At 39.0% G+C, this 27,843-nt stretch overlaps 1 protein-coding gene across 1 annotated transcript; it reads left to right on the top strand.

The window, feature by feature from the left end:
- Positions 1-505: 505 nt before the first annotated feature.
- On the top strand, positions 506-27,683 carry LOC109417347 (transcription initiation factor IIA subunit 1). Its single transcript, XM_019691453.3, has 7 exons — positions 506-1,215; positions 21,787-21,972; positions 22,108-22,125; positions 25,561-26,095; positions 26,162-26,401; positions 26,470-26,714; positions 26,787-27,683. Exons 1-7 carry the CDS (start codon positions 1,192-1,194, stop codon positions 26,892-26,894), a joined length of 1,356 nt encoding a protein of 451 aa, XP_019546998.3. The 5' UTR covers positions 506-1,191; the 3' UTR covers positions 26,895-27,683.
- Positions 27,684-27,843: the final 160 nt, after the last annotated feature.

Here is a 27,843-nt window from a genome sequence, read left to right as displayed (position 1 = left end):
GTGCGTGAATAAGGTCTTAGGCTTAGGCTCAACGAAAAAAAAACAGAATTGGGTTCTTTAGGGGCGAGTTTAGGGGTACATATCCGGATTATTTTATAAATTTATAAATCCAAAATTTCATAATTTTTGGAGTGCGGGAACTATTTTTAAAATGCATTTAAAGTTTGTATGGGATTTTTTTTTTGTTCGGGTCGAACTGTCATTTTATCGATTGAACTGTCATTCTGTCCACGAAAATAAAAACTGTTTTGTTATTTTAACCATCAAAACAAAGCTATTGGAATCCAATAAAATCACGTTATACTCAGAATAATGAGATATCTATCGATTAGGCTACAGAAAATAGCAATATTTTATCCACTAAACAACCCATTCAAAAAAGAGTTAAATATGCCCTCTTCAAATGTTTGCGCAGAATTCAACTTGAGATTCCCACCGCGACTCCATACCTTGGCACTTAGAAACGTCCAACCGAACGCAGCGCTTCTCGCTCGCTCCAGTGTCAGTCAGTGCAGCTACCCGACGGTGCCAGAACAGTTCGAAACGTATATAAGGAAAAGTGTCGTGACGAAAAATTTTGGTTTCGCTTTTTCACTGCGCTCTGGCGAAACCCACACTCGATTTGCTGCTGCTGCGGGGATACGAAAAACGAGTCCGTTCCGATTCCTGCGTAGAAGTTCCGTCTTGTCCCGCGCGTCCGCCGTTGGCAGTGTCGGAAGTTCGTGGCTGGAATATTCCGTCGCCTTCGACATCGCTCTGGAGCAGCCACACGCGTTTCTTTTCGGATAGTCTCTTTCCTTCTTCACCCCCCATCTTGTACAGTAGTAGCGCTCCGGACGGAGACGTTGTTACGAAGTGAAATATCTCTTGTGTAAATTTTTGCTTTGCCATCTTTCGTCTCGGCTACGTTTCCGCTCCCCCGGATTCCCTATCAGTTTTTATCACCGTGAAAATATCTAGCTCCGGTTAGATTTCAGCAAATCAAAAGACAATCTGTTCTTGGTCAAGTTTATCTAGTGGTGTCGTCGCTGCTGGGCAGCAAAGTCCCATATTGACCCAGAATACGTGTTCCGGACGACGACGAAGCGCGTATCGCGGTCAACATTTTTTCGCCTTGGTGCTGGGAGGCACGCAAACAGGTGACCAAAATCATTTGGAACACCGGAAGTGAACCCGTCTGTCGCAGCAACCATGGCCCTCAGTCAGACGTCGGTGGTGAGTCATTCATAAATTTTGCTTTTTATTCTTTCTGTGCCATTCATCAGTCGTAGCACTTCCGCACCACAAGAGGGGTTTGTACACAAAATGCAACAAGGTCATACGGGTAGAAATCTAGTTACCGGGGTGCTGCAGCTCTGTAACATATGTTTCGTTGTCAAGGGGATGGGCGGATGGGTCTCTTCTCAGTAGCCCGGTTTATATTATCCTAGCATAAGCTTGAATTTTGATGCTTTAAAATAAGACGTAACAGGCTTAGCTAAGCTATTTTAAGCACCAATTCGCAAGTTCGAGTGTCCTATGCTGATTTCCGTAATCATCACTCTAGCTCTAGGCGTATTTACACGAACTCAATTTATGGCATGTGTTTCATCAAGAGATAGAAGAATCCGGATTGAAACGCACTATTCAAGCCTAACTTTACAAAACAACGTAGGTATATGTAGTAAATGTAAACTAATCGATATTTTTATGATTTGCATATATGTACAGTCAGGTTTTTTTTACGCGGTTTTTTTTACGCGGTTTTCATTTACGAGGTTTTTTTACGCGGATTTTTGAATTAACGCGGTTTTTTTTACGCGGATTTTTGAATTAACGCAGTTTATTTTTACGCGGATTTTTGAATTAACGCGGTTTTCATTTACGTGGATTTTTAATTTTAAGCCGGAATTTTTTCAAGCATTATTATAGAGTTTTTCTACATATTTCTGTAGTTTTGGTGTTTAACAGCATTAAAAAGGTAGAATATGATGCAGAGTAATTTTATGGACATCCAAACTGTTCTTGAGTTTAGATCTTAAAGTCTACGTCTGTAACGGTAACTTCTTGCATTATACAAAGCAACGACTTGTAATCTATTATGTCCAGTAAGTCTTTAAAAGTTCAATAGACAGTTTCAGATCAGTCGGGATATCCTAGGTCATCCAAACTGTTCTTAAGTTTAGATCCCATATTCTACGGGTGCAGCGGTAACTTCTTGCATTATGCAAAGCAACGATTTGTAATCTATTAAGCCCAGTAAGTCTTTTGAAAGTTCAATAGATAGTTTCAGATCAGTCGGGATATCCTAGGTCATCCAAACTATTCTGGAGTTCAGATCTTAAAGTCTACGGGTGCAGCGGTAGATTCTTGCATCATACAAATCAACGATTTGTAATCTATTATGCTCAGTAAGTTTTTAAAAGTTCAATAGACAGTTTCAAATCAGTCGGGATATCCTAGGTCATCCAAACTATTCTGGAGTTTAGATCCTAAAGTCTACGGGTGTACCGGTAACTTCATTCATATAACAAAGCTACGACTTGTAACCTTTCATGACTTACTGAACATCTCAAAGTTTAATAGACAGCATCAGATCTGTTGAGATGTCTAAGGACATCAAACCGTTCTTGAGATTACATGAACTTTTTTCATTTAACAAATCTACGATTTGTAATCTATTATGTCCAGAGATTATTATTATATCTATTATTGTATCTATCTATCTATCAGATAATTATGTCTATTATGTCCATTTCTGGCTGTTCAATTGGCTGATTTGAAATATTTTAAAGCTATTTTGGAATAATTATTGATTTAAACCCTGTCTAGTTATGTATAGTTACTATTTTTAGCTTGAGAAACTACTGTCATAGCCATAGACTTTAAAAACTGAGCTCCAGAACACTTAGGATTACCTGGAATATCCCAAAATTTTCTAAGAGTGCTTTGTGACCTTTAACTATCAACCCACGAGCAATCTCGCTGTTGTATTTTGTACAACACGTTGAAATAATCTCGCTTTTCGTGTTCAGCATTAGCGTGGTGCTGACGGTGGTTGGCATCCGCGCGAGTTACTGAAGGTTAAGTGAACATGATTTACTGCCTGTAGTTTGACACTTATGCGACAACTGTGAGATGGAGTCTTAACAACGAACCGGTTTAAACCAGTGTTGCAAAACTTCATCTCATTCATTTGAACATTAGCCTACAATTATTTTTAAACATTTTTCTTCTACATATTCATGTTCAAAACCATTTCATTCAATCAGAGCACCTATCAAATGAGAAGCGAATCCTTGTCAATTGAATACATTGTCACTCGAATGAGTAGCTGGGCACGATACACGAGAAAACCATGCAAAATTCCGCCAGACTGAAAAAATATCGAATGTCGGGTCAAAGTTGGGTCAATTTTTATCGAATGTTGAGCCACTGTTGGACCAACATCGACCAAGTATTGGATCCATGTTGGGTTTGGTGGCCAAAATAAAAATAGGTGAATGATAGGTTGATGTCGGGTTTGACGTCATCAATGATGGTAAAAGCTTTAAACCTTTAAACAATAGCTTGTCAGTTTGTGTAACTTGTAGAAATTTTGAGTGACAGGCAAAAATCTTAAAATGTTGTCTTAAAATAACTCGTTGAGTTCATTTTTTAATATAAAATCAAGAAGGAAATTATTGAGTTAAAAGTGGTTTTCATTTACGCGGATTTTTGAATTAACGCGGTTTTCATTTACGCGGATTTTTGAATTAACGCGGTTTTTTTTACGCGGATTTTTGAATTAACGCGGTTTATTTTTACGCGGATTTTTGAATTAACGCGGTTTATTTTTACGCGGTTTTTTTTTACGCGGTATGTATCCCCCGCGTAAAAAAAACCTGACTGTATATCCTTTTCTTGACCTGAGCAAAAGTTGTAATAACTAACAGGCAGGCTACCGTTAAGAAATAAATTACAATTACACTGAAGTTTTTTTTACGACGGTATGGTCCCGCGTAAAAAAAACCGCGTTATTTCAAGACCCGTCGTAAAAAAAACCGCGTTATTTCAAGACCCGTCGTAAAAAAAAACCGCGTTATTTCAAAAAACGTCGTAAAAAAAGTCAAGTCACGTTAGATGTGGTGCTGACTATTTTACGCGTGTTTTTGAAAAAACGCGGATTTTTTTACGACGGTTTTTGAAATAACGCGGTTTTTTTACGACGGGTCTTGAAATAACGCGGTTTTTTTTAGGACGGACCGCGTAAAAAAAACCGCGTAAAAAAAAACTTCAGTGTACAATATAAGTAATTCTCACTGAGACCGGCCCACTATTTACACCTTGTCTTCAAAAATGTTTAAGATGCCGATTTTTTAAAGTCCCCCCCGTTAGTTAGAGCCACATTTTTTGCAGACCCCTCGATCTTGGTCAAATGGTGGCTCATTTAAACCGTTGCAACTCGGAAGTTTCTCCAAAAACCACCTCAAAACGAATTGTTGTTGAAAAGAGCAGGGTGTCCATCCATCCGAGAAATACGGGAAAACCGAAGAAGTCCATGAATGCGCTCTCGGAATTCCTGGAGAACTCGGTAAACCTGCAGACATTACTTTCGGCAAAGAGTTTTTTTTACGTTTGATAAAAAAATGTGTCGGTTCGTGGAGGAATTCTTAGTGAAACTCTTTTTATAATTTCTGCCAGATCCCTTAAATTCGATCCCTTTGGCAGAAGTCATGGAGAAAATTTTTGAAAAAACGCCTGGCAAAATTCACAGTGAAATTGTACCTATTCACTTCTGTTTTTAGGAGTTTTAGGCAAAATTCAAATAAAAATTTGAAGAGTAAGTACCACACTGGAAATTACAGCCAATTTTCCAAAAAAAAAAGCTACCACCATTTTGAGTGAAATTGATCGACGTGACTTAAAACAATATTTGGGAAATGGCCATCATTTGGCTCAAGGGTTATTGAATGATGAGTTAACATGTTTTATAGCCAATCTATCAGATCTTAAAACATTATTTTCCAGATCAGAACGTTCCAAACGAACGGCAAAGACACTTTTTCAAACTTTTATTACCGTACCAGTATCTCACATGTAATGAATAATCCTGCTGCGTTTTTGGCGGTTTTTGCGTTTCGCGCGAATTTCGCACGTTTTACTCATTTTGGCGCGGATTTTGCGGAAATGGTTTATAAATGTACTTACATCAAATATTTGGACACTGAGTTCAACACAATAAAAAAAAGAACATTTTCGAATTAGAGTTATGGCATTTTGTGTTTGAACAAAAATCAGTAACAAATTTTGAAAACGACGTATAATCAAAGCTACACCATTGATTATACGTCGTTTTCAAAATTTGTTACTGAAATAATGTTTACAGTCAATAGCATGGAGTGCTAGATAAGTTGCATAGCATTAGAAGCTCAATTTGTTAAAATTTAGAAGATCATATTCTGAATTTTTTAGTCAAACTCTTGAAGTCATTTCTGTCTTAACCCTGAGATCAGTTTTTGGCTAACATTTTGGATTTAATTCAAATTTTGGACGGAACTTACCTATAGAGCAATGCCTGATGCTCAAAAAAAAACACTGAGTAATGGCAAGATTTCTAAGATTGGTGTTTCTAAAAACATTTTTGTGGAATTTGCAAATAGACGTCTATTGGAAATTTTGTAGAAACATTTGGTTGAATTATGTAGTCTAATGTAACAGAATCCCGTCAAGAAAACCATTGGTTTTGTAGACTGTGTGTATCGTAAGCAATCAATCTGATAGAGTCTGATTGGTTTCTGACACAAAATGTCCGAAATTCCCGAAAAACAAAAAAGGTAAGACGTCCTGGAGATTTTTATGGTTGCATTCCTAAATAATTCCATAGAAAAAGCTTTGAAAAACTCTGGATAAAAAAATAATCATTAGATATATTTAGCGATTTTTTTTAACATGCAGGATTTTTTTTATTGATTATGGATGAGTTTCCTAAAACAATTATTAGTGGAACACCTGAACATCGATTATTTTTTACTAAAAGCACTGATGAAATTATCCTAAAAATACGTAAACTTCTGTTGTAATGGTAAAATTACTCATTGATCAATCGGAGCGCTCGTTAACCTTTCAGGACGCGCGCCATCAAGCAACCCAAACTGCACCGCGTTCGCGCCGCATACGACGAGCGAGGTTTTTTGGTAGTGTTGTACTTTGTACAACAGCGGGGGCGCTGAAGGGTTAAGATGGGCATTGCGGGCACAGTTATTGAAGGGTTTCTTGGTAGAATTTTTGGAGGATTTTTTTTTTGTAGAATACTTGAAAAAAAAAAGATTTTGGAATCCAAAGACTGAGGACATTCTTGCTGATATCTTCACTGAATTTCCAAGGGTGTGGTGTGACAAGAAATATTTCAGGCCAAACATGTCTAAAGGTCTAATCTGCAGAAGAGAGGCTCTCTTTGGTTTCTCTCTCTTTCGTTAATATCTCAGCTGTTTATTTGTATTTTGATTGCCTCCTTGCATTGAACGATGGTCAAAACACTCGTCTTTATATTTGTACTGCAAAAATAGTGGAAAAGTGTAACATTACATAACAATAATTGAAAGAGAAAGTAAACAAAGAGAGCCTCTCAAATGCAGATAGGACCTATTGAAATGTTTGGCCTGATTTATCATAAATTTCTGATGAATTAAAACTTTTCTGCATATCTTTTGCTTAATGTTAAGAATATATCACGAAATACTTCCTTTTTCATAAATATCTTCCTTAGGAATAAAATTTATTGGTGATGTAATCAATAAATTACACTAGAAATTGGTCTATGCTAGTATTGCTCCTAGTATTACTGTGAAGATTCAACAAAATAAGTTTCTGCGGAAAGTAATCCATGAATTTCCCAAAAAAGCTTATGAAAATTTTTCAAGAATGCTCCTTTTTTGGGACTGCTTCAGGGAACAGGAACTTCCATTTTTGTAAAATAGTAGACACCCTGATTGATAAGCAATCAAAGACCTATTGTTCCGAAACATTATATTCCAATTATAGAAACTAGTCTGTTTGCAACATGTTTAAACTCTTGTTTGATGTAAAAGTTGTCATTCAAATTCATGGATAAGTAATGGTTAAAAATCGATTTATCAATCCAGCTTTCCACGCTAGCCATAATGGCGGCTAGGATAGGATGTGACACCTGCAACTTCTCTGTCTAATTTCACAGCTTGCTGTCTTGTTTTTCCGCGTTGCTAAGATTATTGGTCCCCAAATTGGTCTCTTTAGGGCTGACTAGTTGTCGTATCCTATCCAAGAATGGCGGCTGCTATAAAAAAAAATGACAGTATTTGTGCCCCATGCTGAACTGAAATTAGAAAACAAAATCTCAGCAATCTTCGAAATCATGAAAAAAGTTTCAGCTGTCAAGTGATGAAAAATTCTACTGCAATAAATAATTTGAATGGGTTTGTTTAAACATTCTCGTCAATTTTTTTATAGCAGCCGCCATTATGGCTAGCGTGGAAAGCTGGATAGAAAAGCTCTTCATCTGGAGTGCAACAAAAGTCATGAATTGTTCATTTTCTTTGGATCTGACGCGGATTTGATCACCTCGGCGCGGATTTCAAAAGGCTTGGCGCGGATTTTGCGGTTTCCAAATCGACACTTTTGTAACAGCCCTGAGGGTTGTTACAACAGCGCGGATTTCGCGAATCTCGCGGATTTCGCGATTTTCGCGGATTTGGCGCGGATTTGCCCTTGGAATTCGGCCCTCGCGCGGATTTGGCGCGGATTTGGTTTTGCTGTTCCGTCATGCAAATTTTGTACATGATTCTACTTTGATTTGCATCATAGTTTTTTGTGTGAGATTGCTTTCTTTTGATCTACCAATCAGCGCTTGACGAATCCTTTCGACGAACTTTGTTCTGAGAATCTTGTATATGAAAATACTGAGAGTTAAGCCATTTTAGTGCTTGAAATAACTTTTATTCCCGTTGATATGAATCATAGACCCTTTAGATCTAGGGCAATATGTTTTAATAATAATTCAATACAAAATTGATCTAGGCAGCTCTGAAATAAACCAGATTAGTTACATTACATCTAGGGTGACAAAGGATATTATCGGCAGGTTTGTTCTTGGGGTTTTTGTGGGCCAAATTACCTGAAATTTGGGCATATAACTCAGCTTGGTTGGGAAGGATTTGCCAACTTTGAGACCAACAGGTTTTAGAAAACCTCCCATGACGAAGAGAACAAAACTGCCGAAAATATGTAAGTTCCCCTATGTAGTTTATTGTCGTAGCAATAAACTTCATTTTGCATAATAAGTTTTTACATGTAGGTATTCAAGTAAAACATGCTAGCACTCTCTCACCTTTATAAATGATCATCCGACATAACATATTATCTATTGGATTTAGAGGAATGAACTAAACTTCGAGGTCTATTCCGAATACTTCTTAGAAATTCTAAAATAAAATCCAAGTAATCATCAAAGGTCTTCTTCAAGGTGTTTCCCCGGAATTCCTCTAAGGATCTTTTCTGATATTGTTTTTAAGATTGATTAATTTAGCTATATCATAGAGACTTTCAGCTTTTGGCTGGTGCGTCTCTGTTCTTAAGATCTTTTTGAATTAACTTTTTTTCTTTTTTGGGTTAATGCTTTCATCTATAAAATTCTCGAGTGATTTGTTTCGTAACACCTGATTTTTTCTGTAAAAAAATCCTGTTAAAATATCGAAAGAAAATGAAAATTCTCGAAAGAGTTTCTTCTTCGAGTTAATAATTTTTAGTTCCCAAGTCGTGCACGCTGGCTATAGTGTATAACAAACGCGCACGGCATTGGAACTGAGGGGAAAAATTTGCTACGCGCATGGATATGGTACAATTGATCTTTTAAATACAAGTTTTTTAAAAAAAATAGAAAAAAAAAGATTTAAGGATTTTTTTTTACCAATATTTCTCAGGAATCCATGGCTGGAGTAATCCATCTATCAGAAGCCACTAGAAGAGCACCCGTAACAATAGATCTACCGTTGGAATTATCAGAGTGGTACACTACACCGCATAGTAATAATGCCATTTCTAGTAGAAATCCTTAGATCATTTTAGAACAACTGTCGGTGCCTCGAAGGAAATTTTGGTGAAAACTTTGAAGAAAACCCCTTAAGAATCTTTGAAGGAATGCATGGATAAATAACTGGACAAGTACCTGGAGAAATTCTAGAAAAAATCCTGAAGGAATTTTAAACCAGCAAGAAAGTCTTAAAAAATATAACATCGTCTTTCAGGAATTTCCCCATAGTTTCGTCCAATGATTGCTGTAGGGATTTTTTTTAGTATTTTAACTGCGAAGAAAGGTAATTTCAGTTTGTACAGGCATGTCCCCATGTGTTTCTCTTGGAATTTCTTCAGTATTTCCTCAAGAGGCTTCAATAAACTACGTAGACTCATTTTTGACCATTTCAGAGCCACCCTCATACCTAGGCTTTATCCATATAAAATTTTCGAAATTAGTATGAAGCTTAGACATTGGCCAGGCCATTCCCACCCCCTAACAGTCTATTATTTGCACTACAGCACGAATTAATAAGACTTTCGTACAAAATAGCATACAAAACCAAGAAAACTCGTATTACTTTTCAAAATAACTGCTCAAAACACCTTGAAAACAGCAAATTATTACATGTTCGGTGTTTAGCTGTTTTCTACAGGACATTTTAAATCAACGATTTTGTATACATAGTACGCCCAACAATAAAATTCACATCACTTTTTCTCAATGGAAAATCAACTAAATGTGACTTTTTTCTACACTGGATGGTCAACGCAAGTTATAGTTACCATATTCCATCCACTTTTTGATAATCACTTTGATAAATGTTAGTATTATGAGCGAAACATGTTTCTTAATTTTTGTCCCAAAGTTACCCCGACTGGCGGTAATGTCTCACTGGGATTCTCCAGACATTACTATTTTTTTCAAATTTATAAGAATTACCCTCACAATGTCCTACTCAAATTCATGCTCATTATTTTAAGAATTCCTCGAAAAAGTTTGTATCAGGTACTGTATATAAAAACTATAGGAGTGTGTAATGTCTGAGACATAACCGCAATGTTGACGTAGGACTAATTTTTAACGCATAATAAAGAATTTGGGGCTCACAGATGAAGTAAACGTGTACCTATTCAGCAAAAATAACGGCCAGAGTAAAATCACTATATGCTAAAGACTCGAAATCTGGCGATTGTTGCTGGTGATGATGATTCCCGTATCATGACGATGATGCTGCCGAGCAATGCGCATTTGACAGGTATCCTACTCGATTGGAATGACATTGACAGTAAATTTGGAATTCCAAATACTAAATATACAGCGGTGTATATCTATCTATCTATCTATATATATAAAAATGAATTTGAAGTTCCTTTGAGGCAACAAAACTCAAGAACGGGTGGACCGATCGGCATGACTCTTGCATGGTTCGATTCGTATTCGTGGTGGCTGTGTTTATATGTACAAAAAGTTACGAAAATCCACTAGAAAAGTAAAAAAAAAATATAAATTACGGATTACTCATGAGCCGGGAAGAAATTCAGCGTGATCAAAACTAAATCAATCTAGAGTGCGTTGCTGCGTTGACCTCAACAGTTGTCAAACCACCACAGCTTGGCAAGACAAAGTTTGCCGGGACAGCTAGTTTAGTATAAAAATTAAACTTTATCGATAAACTAAACTATAAAAAATTAGAATTATTTGAATTTTTAGAAATAATTGAATAATGCTCCAAATAACTCTTTCGGAAGCTTTGGGGCCCTTAAAAGGACCATTTTGGTATAATTCATTGCCACCCATGCCGCCACCACCGATTGATCCGAAAAGAATCGAGGCTTCATTGGACAGAGGGCGGTGCCACCCGCTTGCTCATCCGTTGAAGCGGATCTTTTTTGGGATCTTGCTGCTGCTGCCACCGACAATCCATGAAAGAATCGGGGCCCCGGCAAACGAAAAGTGACGCCAATCGAATTTTCGTTTGCCGAGGCGGATTTTTCTTTGGATGTTGCTTCCGCTGTTGCCTCCACCGCCGATGGATCCGAAAAGAATCGAGGCTTCATTGGACAGAGGGCGGTGCCACCCGCTTGCTCATCCGTTGAAGCGGATCTTTTTTGGGATCTTGCTGCCGCTCGGCGCTGTCCGTCCGCTGCTGTGTGTGCCGATGAAATGATCGAACTGAGTGTGTGCACCTCTTATATAAGTTTCGTCGTGTCGCCTCACAGAACTATGCTTGATTGGGATTGGTTGGGTAAGACAATAGAAATACACTAGAACGCCAATGGCGCTGTACTCAGTTTTCCTATTCAATTATTTTAATAACTTAAATTGTAATAATTGATTATGTTTAAGTGCCCATCCTGTAGAGGACCTTTTGTTTTGGTAAACAAAATTTATTTGACACTTATAGTACCGTTACTGACGCTGTAAGGGCGAGGCAAACTAGATGTTAGTCACACGAACAGTCGTGACATTGGATTTCTGTGGCTGGTTATTCTAATGGTAAGACTGACCTCGAGCTTTTACTAATTTTCAGCTCCAGCCTCAGTCAAGGCACATCATTCAATTGAGCCCCAGCTAGGAAGCATAAATTTGTGGTGTTTTAGGTTTAAAGCTTTTATCATAGTTGATGACGTCAAACCCGACATCAACCTATCATTCACCTATTTTGATTTTGGCCACCAAACCCAACATAGACCCAATAGTTGATCGATGTTGGTCCAACAGTGGCCCAACATTCGATAAAAATTGACCCGACTTTAACCCGACATTCGACATTTTTTCAGTCTGGCGGAATCCAGAAAGAAATCAGAGGGAACAGCTTTTATACCCCTAGATTAGCAGATGCAGCTCCTCCCATTCGGCTGGCTTTCCAGAATATTTCATTTGCATGGCCCGCCCCGCATGCTTCAGACGTTTCAAATGATTAATCAACACAGAAATGAGAAATTTTTTTCACTAAGCGTTAAAGTAAACAAAATATTGGAAGATTTAGATCATTTTAATTCGAAAATTGTTAGAGTTAAACAATGTTTTACGGAAAATAGTTCTGATAGGGTAATGCGTTGCTGAATTCTGGGTGGAACCATTAGTGGCCGGAATTCAATCATTCATTTTTCGGGTGAACCACACTTTTCTCGATTGATGGAGTAAAATTATCTGATTTACAACTCTTGAAGAATTATTTTTTGGTGATCCTGATAAGGACCGTTGGATAAAGTAACGATTTTAGGAAGAAAATGGCATGAAACCGCCTTGCCACGCAATGCGTGTTGGTTTTCTCCGTGCTATTCCTGCAGGATGCCACCGAAAATTGGTAGGCCGCTTTCTGCCGTGGATAAGATTCATGACGCTATCAGCACGATAGCCGAGAGTCGCCGCTGGGTACTGCTCAGGTGTGGAGGTGACATCCACCCTGCTTGACTAATCCAACGAAAATGACGAAAGAAATCAGAGGGAGCAGCTTTTATGCCCCTAGATTAGCAGATGAAGCTCCTCCCATTCGGCTGGCTTTTCAGTATATTTCATTTGCACGACCCGCCCCGCATGCGCCAGACGCTTGAAACGGTTAATCAACCGAGAAATGAGAAAATTTCCATTTAACGAATAAAGTAACCAAAATATTGGAATGTTAAGATCATTTTAATTCGAACAACGTTATAATTTATCGATGTTTCACGAAAAATGGTTCGGATAGGGTTGATAAATTCCGGATGGAACCATTAGTGGCCGGCATCATCATTCTTGCGGGGCCACCAAGCATTCAATCTTTCACTTTTCGGTTGCACCACACTTTTACCGATCCATGATGGAATGAAATAATTATCTGATTCACAACTCTTGATAAATAATTTTCTATGGTCCTGAAAAGAACCGTTTGAATATTGGACGATTTTAGACAAAAAATGACATGAATTTATCATGCCACGTAATGCGTGTTGGATTCCTCCGTGCTGAATGCTGCACGCCGTCGAAAATTGGCCCGCCGCTTGTTGCCCTGGATGTTCCTGATGCTATCATCAATGCGCCGCCGCCAATCAATCGGTGAAGGGCCGAGCCCCGAGGACAGCGACGCAACTCGCAAATTCGTCTGTCGCGGATCTTTCTGTGGATTTTGCTGCCTCTGCCACCACCGGCGAGCAATCGATGAAACGTATTCTTTCCTTCGTCTGCCGCTTTAGACGGTTAGAAGGCGAATGTGCAACAGCACCCTTGCCGACAACCACCGACGCCGAGCCAACACGGCCGTCAAAGAATAATGAGCGAAAACGCAAACGAAGAAAGTGGGCCGCTCTCGTTCGATGCGTTCACCTCGAGACGACAAAGACAAATGAGGGAAGATGCGAAGAAGCAGTAGCTTTTATATTCGACGGGAGCATCCAAAATGTGCTCGATCGTGATTGGCTGGAATAAACATGGGTTCACTTTTCCCAATTTTTCAATAGTTTGTTATTGAAAAACAGCAAATATTATTATTGGACATAATTGGTGTAAAGATTTGCAATCGATTGGTGCCAAAATTTTTAAAATTCAACAAGAAATGGCTGAGCTATTAACGCTCAAAATCTCCACTTTAAACGTAACGCGGCCGATTTCTGAAAATTTAGAATGACACCCGGTATAGAAAAGAGAGACGTAGTCCTACGTCAAAACTTCAGAAATTCTTTCCTTTTCATTCAGGTTTTTTCAAGGACTTTTAAAAGATAGCTTCATTTTTTTTTTAATTTTTCCCATATTCCCTTTGCTAGAAATTTCTTCACAAATCTTTTGGTATATTCTCCTCAATGACGGGCTCTGGCAGATATTCCAAGAACGCTTTGTAGATTGCTGCAGCGATTTTACTAAATATTCTTGAAGGAATATTGTTGAACAGAAAAACATGAAATAGATAACTGACACTGAGGAAGATTACAAGTGGTAGTCGAAATACGCGTATCTGTCAAAGGATAAGCAACATAGGGCGGAATTAAAAGGTTCGAAACTGATTACACTCATTCGAAGAGGGTATTCTGCTTAGAGGGTTTGAAAAGTCGGTACAAGATAAAATAGAGTTGTGACAAAACGTCTTCAAATTGCAGAAAGCTTAGAATATTTAAGATGAACTGCGTTAATTTACGAATCAACAGTTCAGCTCCAACCCATCACTCAATTAGTCCATTCCTGTTGAAAGTGCCTTTTCTTTATGCAAAACTGTAGATTGTTCAAATTTTATGTTTGATTGTAGAAAAATAAAACTTCACTTTCACACTCTTGTGGATTTGGCGCGAATTTAATTTCACAATCGCGCGGATTTGGCGCGGATTCAAAGTTTGTTCGCGCGGATTTGGCGCGGATTTTTTTCCACGCTTCTCGTAACAACCCTGGATTTTGGAAGCCCCCGATCCCCTTTTCCTCCGATTTGGTCGGCTTTTTGACCCGATTATGTTAGCCTCTTTTAACGAGAAAATTAAAATATTTTACTCAGCATTAACATTTTATATTTCCAGTATTTTACTGAGAGTATTTTAAAGTGTACCTCAAATTCAGATAATATTTGTTGGCGTCATATACAAATTACGTAACAAAAACAAATCTCGCGTTTTATTTGAAAAGGGCCAACAAATGTTAAATCTCTTCTCAGCGAAAAAACGCGAAATTTTGCATCTGTTTTCAAAACATGCCGTGAATCATCCAGCAAATTTTCAAATAATGATTGCTGGCATTTCTTCAGATAGAGTTTCTGGGATTTCTCCAAATTTTCCTTCAAAAGGAAACCATTCAGAGATTTATTCCTCCAAGAATTCCACCTGAGACTCCTTTGAGAATTTCTGCTGAGATTCCTCAAGCAATCCCTGCTGGAATTCCGCCATATATTTCCCGAGGAGATTTTTCGATTTTTTTCCCGAGCAATTCTTGTTGGGATTCCATCAGGATTTTATACTGAAAATTTTCCAAGGATTTTTGTAGTTGTACTTTAAATACCCAAAGGTGTATTTACGTTTTTTTTTAGGAATTATTCATGGGATTCTTATGCGGCTCTCTCCAGGAATTTCTTAAAGTTTCCTCCGGAATTTTCTGTTGATATTCCACCAGAAGTCCTTGAGGATTCTTTCAGGAATTCCTCCAAATATTTTTCTTCATTATTTTCTACAGGATTTCTTGCATGGATTTCTTCAGAAATTCTTCTGGATATTCCTCAGAATTCTTTTAGATTTCTCCAGGAAGCTTTTAATAAGGCTTGTCCACTTTTTCAAAAATGTTCTCTGATTCTCAAGTCCACGCCCAAATTTGGATTGGTACCCAAAAAGAAGTGACTGGTCAAAACTTCAGCCAAATCCATTGAAATTAAGAGTTCCAAAGCATGATTGTCCCCGAAAAGCTAGTTTTTAGGACACATTAGGCTTTCACGAATTTTAATAATTTTTGCTCAACTCCTACATCATTGATGTCAAAGAAGCAAATGACCAGAAAAAGCAGCTTCTTCTTTTTGGATGCCAATGAAAATATGGGGGTGGACTTGAGAATCAGAGAACTTTTCTGACGTTCGATTTGAATAGGTCGAATCTACATAGGAATCACAGCTAACTTAGGACCTATTCAAATCGAACGCCTGATTTTTATATTCCTTCAGGAGTTTAACCAAAATGTTTGTTCGGTTGGCATCACTGCTCCCAGTATTGTGTGGCCCACGGAAGAGGCTGTTTCTAGATTAGGACACTCTGAAAATTAACGCTGAATTCATCATATTGTTCGTGCAGTTGAAAATTGGAATTTTTGATACGCGAAAATCGATTTTTCTCCCAAACCGTGCGTCGGACGTATGTCGGGCAAGGTGCGCTGGATAGAGGGCCTGATCCGCTACCCAGCGCACTACGACCGACGTTAGGACTCACGTATGGAATTGGAGAAAACTCGAATACCGCGTGTGGAGAATCTTCGGGTTTCAACCGCGACGACAATACTACAGCTCCATTCACTTCAAAAGTTTTGTTTTCATGTCCTTCAACATTTTTTTTCCAATTTACACCAACTACACCCCTTTCCCTCAACCATGCTTTCTTTAGGGAACATCCATTTAGTACGTTACGCTAAAATTGGAAATTTTTATACTGACTTTTCCGTGACGTACTTAATGAATGGCCCCCAGTATTTATGTTTTGTTTCACGAACCCAGAGCCTTTTTATTTAGTTCACAATTGGCTTTTTAAGCGATGTTGAGATAATTCCATATTCTGAATCTGCACGCCAAACTGAGCCGAAATCCAAATTTTCAGGAATTTTGGAGCCCGGGAACCTATTTAAAAATCAATTTGAAGTTTGTATGGGAGCGATTTGTCGAATCACCCCTCGTCGGATTTTGTACTGGGCGGAGCTGTCAAGCAGTTGCCCAGCTGTCAAAAGGTGATTTGAATAAATCTTTTTGAAATTGATTTTAGGTATGAAAACAAAGTTCTAAAAATCTGAAAAAAATCATAGAGGTTTAGAAAAAGGTGCTCTTTCGTTTAAACATATAAAATCATTGAATTTTTCTAAATTTAAAAACCCAATTGACAGAAAAGTGCCCCGATCTTATCAACCAATCTACAGCATACAAAGGGAATCTCCAAAAATTACGTCACATTTTGAGAAGGGCGGGGAGATGCAGCAAATTGTGATGACCCATTAAAACTTCAGAAAACTTATATGTATAATTGTATAAACAGTGTGACTAGGGGAAGCAGCAAAAAAAGTTTTTTTACGTATTTTATGGACGATACCTTATTAGAATTTCTGTCCACGCCACTGCTTCATGAAAATAAAATAACAAAAACATATATTTTCATACGTTTTTAAATGTTGATTTTATTTTTATATGCGATTCGATTATCCGGAAAATTCGATTATCCGGAGTGAAATAAAAATCGATACTCCGGATAATCGAGTCCGACCTGTACATGAGAAATTAACGTCGGTAATTGTAGAGTTAGTTAGTTTTTTTAAATCATAATTCTTGAAATAGGATTTTTTTTAAATTCATATCGAATTATAACCCAATTAGAATTGTGTATAAAAATGCACTGAGTAGTGTCCTACTAGAGCAATAATTTGCGTTTGTCCATACCTGGGAAAAATCCGGGAATCGGTAAACTGAATTTGAATGGACACCCTGAAAGAGGAAAGATAGAGCTACTATTTACGATAATAAAAAGTTGTGTCGGCCATATTGATTTTGGCCACCATCTCGGATTTTTATACCAAAAAATTTTTTTTGCAATCACGTGGTGAAAAATTCTACTTTTCAATGACCTGAAGTGTGATTAAACGGCCTACTTTTACCCACCGATACAAGTGTGCCGAAAAGTACTACTTTTCGGCACTCTTATGAGTACTGAAAAGTAGCACTTTTCGGCACCTTTGTCAGCATACACTTTTTATTGACTGCCTTGTCTTCCGTAGATTCAGCTGTTGTTTCTACATTCACTGACAATCTCGAATCCGAATTTGGACGGTTCTTATTCCGATTCAGACTGCAAGTCCGGTAAAAAAGCAGCTGGTGTAGCTACTTTTGCGACTTTTGCCCTTGCCTGTGAAGAACTGTTTGACAACCCAAGCTCAATCGTAGGCATAGCCTACCTGATCGAATAAAAAACTACGCCGATGATGCGCGCACGTGGTTCCTTCTGATGCATGTTCGTGTAGCGCAAGGTGTAGCGAGAATAGATTATACTAAATAGCTATTTTTTCGTAATTGCAAAAAAATTTGTATGCAACTCGTTGCAAAACTCGATTTTTTCAGCACTCGCCGTATTTATCCAACTCGGCAAGCCTCGTTGGATAAATGTACGACTCGTGCTGAAAAAATCATCATTTTGCAACTTGTTGCATAAATAACTATTTCACCATGTTGGCAACCACCGATTTTCAAAATTTTTGCATCAATTGAAAGCTGAGACATTTACACATAACCATAACATATTAAAAAATTAAAGATGTCTTTTTTCCTATCAAAAGTTATCTGCAGTTTTGCAAATTAAGCCTCGTTTTCTCCATACATTTCCATGCGCACCATGCAACAGCATCCGAGTTTACGCCTGCATGTATAGGGTAAGTGTACCAATTATGGCTATAGTACCAATTATTCGCCATAATTGATTTTCACCCTGTAACGATAAAAATCAACAAGAAAAAAAATTGTGAACAACAGATCACGTTCACAAAAGATGGTCGTACTCAATTAAATGCCACATTTTGCTCAAATCATGGTAGAAATAAATCATTTTCCTTAAAATTTCGGCTTCCTTGCACCCTTTTTCGCCATAGTGTACCAGTTATGGCTAATCCCATAAGGAATGCATGCAAATAGTGCGAAAAGGAACCGAAGTTAAAAACTGTAACCATAACTGGTACAGGGTTCCTATCATTGGCACACGCTGTAATAAATACTAAAAGTACGATAGGCAAACAGTTTCAAACAATAAACAAATCGCTTTCGCTCTTCGTACATATGTACAACAGAGATGGTTATATTTGCGGTTTAGGGGAAGATGATATAGATCGATGAGATTAGAATTGAACCTTATGACAACTAAGTTGCCGGGTCATTAATTGGCTCGGTAGCTTAGTTGGTAAAGCACTTGTCTAGCGAATAAGGGTCGTGAGTTCAAATCTCACCTGAGCTGTGGATTTTTTCCCAATTTGACCAATAATTTACCCATCTGTACATATGTACGTTGAGTTATTTGAATTTCATAATTTGATCACACGGATTGGTATTACCGAAAATTTGCACTTCAAGTGAGTCGTTTTCGAGCATCTACCTCTACGTAGTTACCCGTCGTATCAAATAGAATGCGAACGACGCGTTTGATCGCCTTCCAGGTAGCATTGTTCTTCCTCTACAAGTGGTTGAGGAAGAGTTGCCTGTACGATAGGCAAACAGTTTCAAACAATAAACAAATCGCTTTCGCTCTTCGTACATATGTACAACAGAGATGGTTATATTTGCGGTTTAGGGGAAGATGATATAGATCGATGAGATTAGAATTGAACCTTATGACAACTAAGTTGCCGGGTCATTAATTGGCTCGGTAGCTTAGTTGGTAAAGCACTTGTCTAGCGAATAAGGGTCGTGAGTTCAAATCTCACCTGAGCTGTGGATTTTTTCCCAATTTGACCAATAATTTACCCATCTGTACATATGTACGTTGAGTTATTTGAATTTCATAATTTGATCACACGGATTGGTATTACCGAAAATTTGCACTTCAAGTGAGTCGTTTTCGAGCATCTACCTCTACGTAGTTACCCGTCGTATCAAATAGAATGCGAACGACGCGTTTGATCGCCTTCCAGGTAGCATTGTTCTTCCTCTACAAGTGGTTGAGGAAGAGTTGCCTGTACGATAGGCAAACAGTTTCAAACAATAAACAAATCGCTTTCGCTCTTCGTACATATGTACAACAGAGATGGTTATATTTGCGGTTTAGGGGAAGATGATATAGATCGATGAGATTAGAATTGAACCTTATGACAACTAAGTTGCCGGGTCATTAATTGGCTCGGTAGCTTAGTTGGTAAAGCACTTGTCTAGCGAATAAGGGTCGTGAGTTCAAATCTCACCTGAGCTGTGGATTTTTTCCCAATTTGACCAATAATTTACCCATCTGTACATATGTACGTTGAGTTATTTGAATTTCATAATTTTACTAAAAGTAGTTTTGGCTCCGTTTCTATATATTTCCTGTTAAGTATAGAAACTAAGCTGTCTTTTAACTTATTGATGACATTCGTTGGTCTTCTCGTTATTTTTGTATAAATAGCTTTCCTTAGGTAGTGCCATAATTGGTTCACGCACCCTACACAAAGCAATATTTGGTCAAATCGGAGGTTCGTTTCCGTTTTTAACTGTTTTTGAATGATGCGGGCATTGTTTTTATAACTTTTTTAGTGTTTTGAAAAGCTTAAGCTTTCAGCTTTTTATTAGTGGGTTCAGATTTTTGATTCGTGTTCGTAAACACTGCGAATTAACGCTGCATTTATGTAAACGGCCGGCACCGGGCCCAGTGGCATGGTTTACAAAACGGCAGATAACTTTTGAAAGAAGAATAGAACGTCTCTAATTTGTTGATATGTTTGGTATAAATGTCTCAGCTTTCAATTGATGCAAAAATTTTGAAAATCGGTGGTTGTCATCATGGTGAAAAAAATGTTTTGGTATAAAAATCCAAGATAGCGGCCAAAATCAATACCGACCGATCCATCTTTTTATTATTGTAAATAGTAGCTATATCTTTCCTCTTTTCAACAACAATTAATTCGTTTTGAGGTGGTTTTTTGAAAAAACTTTCGAGTTAAAACGGTTTAAATGAACCATCATTTGACCAAAATCGAGGGGTCTGCAAAAATTGTTGTGGTTCTAACTAACGGGGTGTCCATCAATTTATCAAATGCATTTCCTTACTTTTTTAGCGAGAATTTCCAGAAAATGCGCAACTTAAACATTTTTGAAGACAATAACGTTGACTCTCTCTAATAACCATACACCTGTTGAATATTCGCTATTTTTTCCCATCCTGTCATCTATTGGAAGCTGTTCCAGTTCTGGAGTCTTCTGGTTGATGATAAGATTTCATAAAAATGCTTGCAAAGACTTGGCTAGATATTTGGAGGTTAAGATTGGATGAAATTGAAAATGGCACTTACGTCGCTTTGCAGAATTACGGCAGAATATCGACCTACTGGAAGAGTGTAAATTTAATGCTGATGGTTTCAGGTAAAGATATCTGAGTTTCTCCATCAAAGTGTCTGCCCGGCATGTCATGTTACTTCTTATCAGCGGTGGATTTGGTATAAGGTTTGGTTTGTTTTTTTTTTTTTGTGCGACTGAGCTCATTACTGTGACAACGGCGGCCGGAGTAGCGATGCGAGTGTTCCCGTTGTGCTTGCTCGTCAATTCTATGCCAAGGTATTTCTGATGATGGTGCCCAAACACTAGCTACGTTCATTCATTCATGATCGTATTTTTTTATTCGTTGTGGAGTTACGGTTTTACTGGAACTTGGCCTGCCTATTTGGTTTAATTAGCGTTCCCATAAGTAATTGAGAAAGTCTCTTCCTTACACGGTCATTAGTAATCATTTCTAAAATAAAATACAAAACGAGTAAGAAAAAGAATAACCGTTTAATGGTTGATTTTCAGTAGGTTGAAACTAGTAGCACCCTTCTCGTTGTATCCGGACGCTATGTCTACAATAGAAGTTCGTCGATGTTACGAGGGTATGCAGAGCAGTGGGACTGACAAAACTACCTCTTATTACAAAATATTTAATCCCTTGTAACTTTTTTCGCGTGCATATTTTTTAATGTTATGGTTTACCATAACTAATGGTATTAGACCTAGCGTAATGGCATTAGGTACCTATAATGATGTTTGTGTTTCGTTTGGCATAATGGTCATTTTGCATAATTCTGTATAATGCTAATTACTACTATCGATGGTCCCATATTGGACATTCATTAACTTTTCTCATGTAAAAATTGATTCTCTAGACATGCAAAGAAATCTCGCGAGACATGTGCGAATAAGAAACACTTCACTGTAGGCGCTCGAAGGTCAAACCCTTTTATGAATATTTCAAGAAAACAAATGGGTCTATTGAGATAAGTAGGTATTGCACATAGGGGTAATCGATAAGTGCTCTAAAATTCACAACTGAAATGAAAGTGAACGACAAATGACTGATAGCACAAAAATGAATAAATTATTTAAATTGCAGCTCATGTTGTATCGGTGGCTTTGCTAATTCGGTTGCTCTTGTTTTCAGCTCAAACTGTACAACACCGTTATTGATGATGTTATTGCTGGCGTACGAGATGCATTCCTCGACGAGGGTGTCGATGAACAGGTATTGCAGGAGATGAAACAAGTATGGACGGCGAAACTGATGGCCAGCAAGGCGGTCGAAGCGGTAGTTGATCCTTTGGATCAACCGCCGTCAATTCTGGCAAAGGTATGACTTACGACAATGTTGTGAATCACTTCAAGATTTGGACAATTTGTAAGATATTGAATTCTAATGAGCCATTTTCTTTTCGTTTCATATTTTTGCACCGGTAATTACATCTGAATCGATAACTAATTGTAGTCCGTGTCAGGTTCAAAGGTAATGTATACATTTATGTTTCAATGCATAATTTATTTTCAAGCTTTCAGCGACATCGTATATTGTAAGAATTTGTCTACTTTCAACAAGCAAATCATCTCAGGCGCCATCCACAAATTACGTACCGCTCTAGGGGCAGGGGGAGTAAATATGCTCGAGCGTTACGGTCCATACAAAAAATTAGGATTTTCATACAAAGAAGCGTTATGGACGCCCTCATACATGTTGATGGACCGCTACAAATCGTCCCTAATAAACGTTGCATGAATACTCAACCCAAGGGTTTGCAGATCCTCTTCGATTCATTTAGTTATTCAGTGATGCATAATACCTGCCTTAATTATTCGTTGGCTACAAAGTAACTTTACTCCAACACCGAGCGTATGTAGAGCCCCATCTTCGTCGGTCTTTGGTGATATTCCTCTGCGTCTATCTCTACCCGCTATCATGTACTTCGTCTTGGTAGAGTTAATCGTCAAGCCTACCCTCGCTGTCCATCTTCTCAGAGGAGCATAAGCTTCCTTCACTGCCCTACGATCGATGCCGCCAATATCGCCCGCAAAGCCGAGGAGCATGTTCGACCGTGTGATTTTTTGTTGTCTGTATTAACGAGATTTTTAGCCCTAGGCTAGTTCATCTCGGGACCCACGCTTTACTTCCCTTCCGAAGGAAGAACTCACATTTTGCGAGTTTGTCGGAAGTGGGATTCGATCTCAGGTCCTCGGCGTGATAATCAAGTGTTCTAACCATCACACCAGGTCCGCTCCACTTCGACCGTGTGATGATAAGACCAGTCTTCTGCACGCCAAACCTCTTAATCGATCCTTCTAGTGCAATGTTGAACAGTAAATTTGAAAGAGCATCACCCTGCTTCAATCCATCCAAGGTCACAAACGAAGTACAAACTTTGCGATCCGTATACTTGATTTTGATTCAACCAGCGTTGCGCGTCAGCCTAATTAGTTTCGTCGGAAATATACACTCTGATATACACATTTATTTTCACTGAATCATACGCTGCTTTAAAATCCTTGAACAAATTGTGAGTCTGCAAGTTATATTCCCGAAATTTATCTAGGATCATCCGCAGGCTAAACATTTGATCCGTCGTTGATCGGCCCTCACGAAAACTAGCCTGGTATTCACCGATGAAGGACTCCTCAAGAGGTCTCAGTCTGTTCAACAGTATCTCATACGCCGAGTTTAAAATCCCTCTGTAAGAGTGTTCCATCTAGTCCGTGCCCTTTCTTGTAGATTGCGCATATAATGCCATCCAACCAACTGGTAGGCAATTCTTCATCCCCCCCAAATCTTTACATTAATCTGGTGGATTGATTGATGTAGCAGCTCGCTTCCCAGAAGCCTCGCTGTTTTTCAGCTCCTTTACGGCTTCATCCAGTGTTAGTGGTGTTAGAAATAAAAACACAGGCGAGGCTTTGTTCTCCAAACCCAGGCACTGACTGATATCGCTACCAGCGCAGTGCTTCTCCTTTATTCAATCTAGGTCAGGGTACGAAAAACGGATCACGCCGAAAAACAAACGCTTTGTCATAAGCGGTGCATGTTGGTAACAAAGGCGCTCCGCAACAAATGCATGTCAGGCGATGAGAGCAATAAAACAAACATCGCTTGCCGTGCGTGTGCTGATATTCCGGCTTTTCTGCTGAAATTTTCGACCCACATTACCGAATTCATAAGCATTAGGACGAAATAAGACTCTTGCAAACCGCAGAGTTGAGTTTCAGTTGTAAAACAATGCGAAAATCACGATGTGAATGGAACGAGACAAATATTCCTACCGTTTTTGTTGTGAACAAACTCGGGAGCGATTTTGTCATTATCTGCTAACGAAAAAACAAAACGTTGTTGCCGTGCCTTCTTTGTTGCCTATTTTTCGCTTGCGGTGCCATATTTTGCGTACACTGATCTAGGTATAACATAATATTTACAATTTACTAGCTGAACCCGGCAAACTTTGTCACTTTGCAAGCCCAAGTCCCCGTTCAAAATGTATGAAAACCCGATTTGCAAAAACTCTCTATTTACCCATGTTTTTTGCCTCATAAACCTTCCTTGGGTGAAAACTAACAGAACAAAACTTAGACGACCCAAATTGGACCATCCGTTCGCAAGTTATGTACGGTCCCACGTATGCCACTGCATTTTTATATATAGCGCATTTAGTTCACCACTGGACTATCGCACTAGTTTTCACGAGTGCGAAAACGCTAATAAAAGTGCGCGATTGCATCAAATCAACTCGGTGTCTTCAGAGCACTTGTTCACCATAGACTGAAGAAATAGTGCGCCGAAGACATCAACCTGATTTGATGCAATCGCGCACTTTTATTTACGATTTCGCACTTATGAAGTCGTAGTTCGCAGTCCAGTGGTGAACTAAATGCGGTATATATAGATTTCCATTTACCTACCAGTTGATATTGTCGCGCTTATCTTAGATTCTCAGCAAGCTGCGTTCGAAACGCGCAGCCTCAGATCGCGCACGTATGATTTGTACACGGTGTGCACCTTGGCTAAAACTGTTTTGCAGCCGCCGGGTGGAGCTGTCAGCCGCCGTGTACAAATCAAACGGGCGCAATCTTATGGCGGCTGACTCAGATCAGCAGGATCTGAGTGATTAAGCTAAGATGCACAATACCTAGCTCTCCACTGAGCTGTGTGATGCACCTTCAAGGATGTACCTACCATTCAACAAGTGGTTCCACTGCTTGACCGTCATCTATTAAAATCCTGTTCCTTAGTGCTCCTTCACTGCTACCATTTAACAAATCTTCCGCCTAGCTGTCATCATTATTGTTTTGTCTGTCAGCAAATTTTCTTCCCGGCCATTGCACATGGCGGACACTGCCGCAGTATTGTGCTGCGCACCATTGACAGTTGCATAAAGCCTCTGCATATCGGTCCTGTCCATACTTTCCTGCACTTCAGCAATCACACTCTCTTCGTGCTACCGATTTTTACTGCGGTGGATTCGTTTCTCTTCTGCTCTTGTTACCCTGTATGGCTCCCTGTTGAGCCGGGCTTGGAGCCGGGCACCGGCCACCGCCACTAGCATTCGACTTCTGGCGGCACTTTTTTTCCGTTCGTTGGCATTCCTCGTCGAACCAACCATTACGTTTACGTCATTGAGCGGTACGTAAAGAGAGGTGATGTGTTTGTAAACGCTATCACGCCGAGGACCTGGGATCGAATCCCACTCCCGACATACTCACAAAATGTGGGTTCTTCCTTCGGAAGGGAAGTAAAGCGTGGGTCCCGAGATGAACTAGCCTAGGGTTAAAAATCTCGTTAATACAGACAAAAAAAAAAAAAGTGTTTGTAAACGGCAGTCAAAATGATGTTCGCTGCAAAGTTCCCAAAATCAAGCGTATTTCATAGTACCTTCTTAACCCATCTTCTATTCTATAATTTCAGTCAAATGGTACTAAAAAGGCTAAAGCTGCGGCTGCAGCTGCTGCTGCCGCTGCCAACCAAGAAAATCAAAACGGAATCGCAAAATCAGCCCCCAACAACATTGCACCTGCAATTCCACCACCACCTGCAGTCAAGCCCGAACCGGTAGCTGAAACGCAACAAATTCTACCACAACAACAACAGCAGCAACAACTCCAACCACCCCCATTAGCTCAGGCCCATCCCTCGTTGCCACAACCTGCTGCAGTACAACCACCACCAGCACAACAGCCAGCTCCTCCGGCGGCAGTCGTAGCAGCACTGGATCCCAACAAAATGGTCGCAATTCAGATAACCCTACCAGCACTGCCAAATGTACCAAACTCACAACCAAGAGTACTAACGATTCAGGTGCCGGCATCGGCGCTCCAGGAAAATCAACTGCAACAAGTACTCACTGGACCCATCATCACTTCGATCATGCCCCTACCACCGCAGATTGCCTCGTCCGTACTTCAGCAGCATGTCAACTCCTATCTGCAGAACAACACAATGAGTAATGTCTTGCTCAACCTATTAACTATAGACTGGTCTAACAGAGCTATCTTCCTTTTTCTCCTAGATACAATTCAAATTCACAAACAGATGGACGGAGCCTACGATATGCATATGGACACAATTGCTGAAGAAGATCATCAGACACCGCCGATGTTTGCTCTTTCCGAAGTATTGGATCATCATCTGATGTCCAAAGTGGCGCACAATGGAGCGGTAGTATCTCAAATGGATTCGGTACCATCAACGTCGGCATCCTGCTCAAGTGGAGCAGTTCTAAAGAAGAAATTGCGACATCGCAGAAGAGGTATATAAATTAATGTTGTTCTTTTTGCCTTTTGCGTACTTTAAAAATCAATTTTTAAACCCTTCCAGTTATGATTGAAATAAGACACCAGCTTGACGGTGCAGTTGATACATCGGACGAAGAAGCTAGCGATATAAGTGACGACAACATCGGGGACGACGACGAAGACGACCTGGACAAGGAGGACGATGAAGATTTGGATGGCGAGGGTGGAGCGGAAGAAGAACCCCTGAACAGCGAGGACGATGTAACCGATGAGGATGCTTCCGATTTGTTCGATACGGATAACGTAGTCGTTTGCCAGTATGATAAGGTAACGCTGAAGAATTTCGCAAAATTGTTGAATAGTAAATGGAGTAAAAATCCAACCTATTTCTTTTTGCAGATTACAAGATCGAGAAACAAGTGGAAGTTTTACCTGAAGGACGGCATCATGAACATCACCGGTAAGGATTACGTGTTTCAAAAGTCCAATGGAGATGCTGAATGGTAAAGTGCGATTCGAAAGACAAACTACTGTGTAAGCTCAATATGTATGAAATCAGGAGTAGGTATTCGATGTTTATGCCTACTTGGGTGGTTGATAGCGCCAGAGAAAAGCGGGTCTGAGTACTAATTCACCGACGACGGGATATCTTCGTTCTAAGCTTTGGTAAAATATAGCTACATACACAAAAAAAAAACTTGATTTAACTTATCTAAATGTATTTAGCCCAGTATCACTAAGATCACTTATCCCTCGACAAACAAACGGTGTCGAACGAAATAAAGAAGCCTTACAAAATGCCTAAAGATTTCCCCATTTCGCAACAAAATACACAACTTAGTTGCTACCTTTGGTTGCGTTGCAAACCTATACATAAAGCATTCTAGTAGAATATTGTGTAAAAAAATGTTTTTAAAAAAATATGCACATTTTAGTTTAAATCACATCTTACAGCTACTAAATTTACAGTATCCCTCTTACACTAGTTATGAGTTTGTTTCCCCAAGGCTGTTTGATGATGAACAGTGTAGGATAGGAAGATGAAAAAAAGTGCAAGTCAGCTACAAAACCACAAAAAATGGCCAACTCACAGTTGGTCCTAACTTATATAATATTACCAACATACCAAGTTGTGTATCTCAACTAAATCGTTTGTGTAAACTTTCAAGCTGCTTTGGATGGGTTAAGAAGTACAGCGTGCAGGTCTGGTTTGTACGGAAAATTCAACATTGTTATACTTGAGAAACTAATCAAAGAACATATGTGTAGGAATATAAGCAATTTCATGCAGCACAACTGGACGCTTTTTTACTAACCATCCGAACTTGTCCTTAATCACGTAAATTGTCAATTTCGCAGCAACATACTATCTTTTTTTTATAGAATGAGAAAATTCAACTTGCTGTTGGTCGACCCACCATTTTCTCTGTAGTTCAAATGATTCCGTGGAAGTAAC

Source organism: Aedes albopictus, chromosome 3 (genome assembly GCF_035046485.1).
Source record: "Aedes albopictus strain Foshan chromosome 3, AalbF5, whole genome shotgun sequence".
Taxonomy (NCBI): domain Eukaryota; kingdom Metazoa; phylum Arthropoda; class Insecta; order Diptera; family Culicidae; genus Aedes; species Aedes albopictus.
This window is presented reverse-complemented; position numbering and strand designations above follow the sequence as displayed.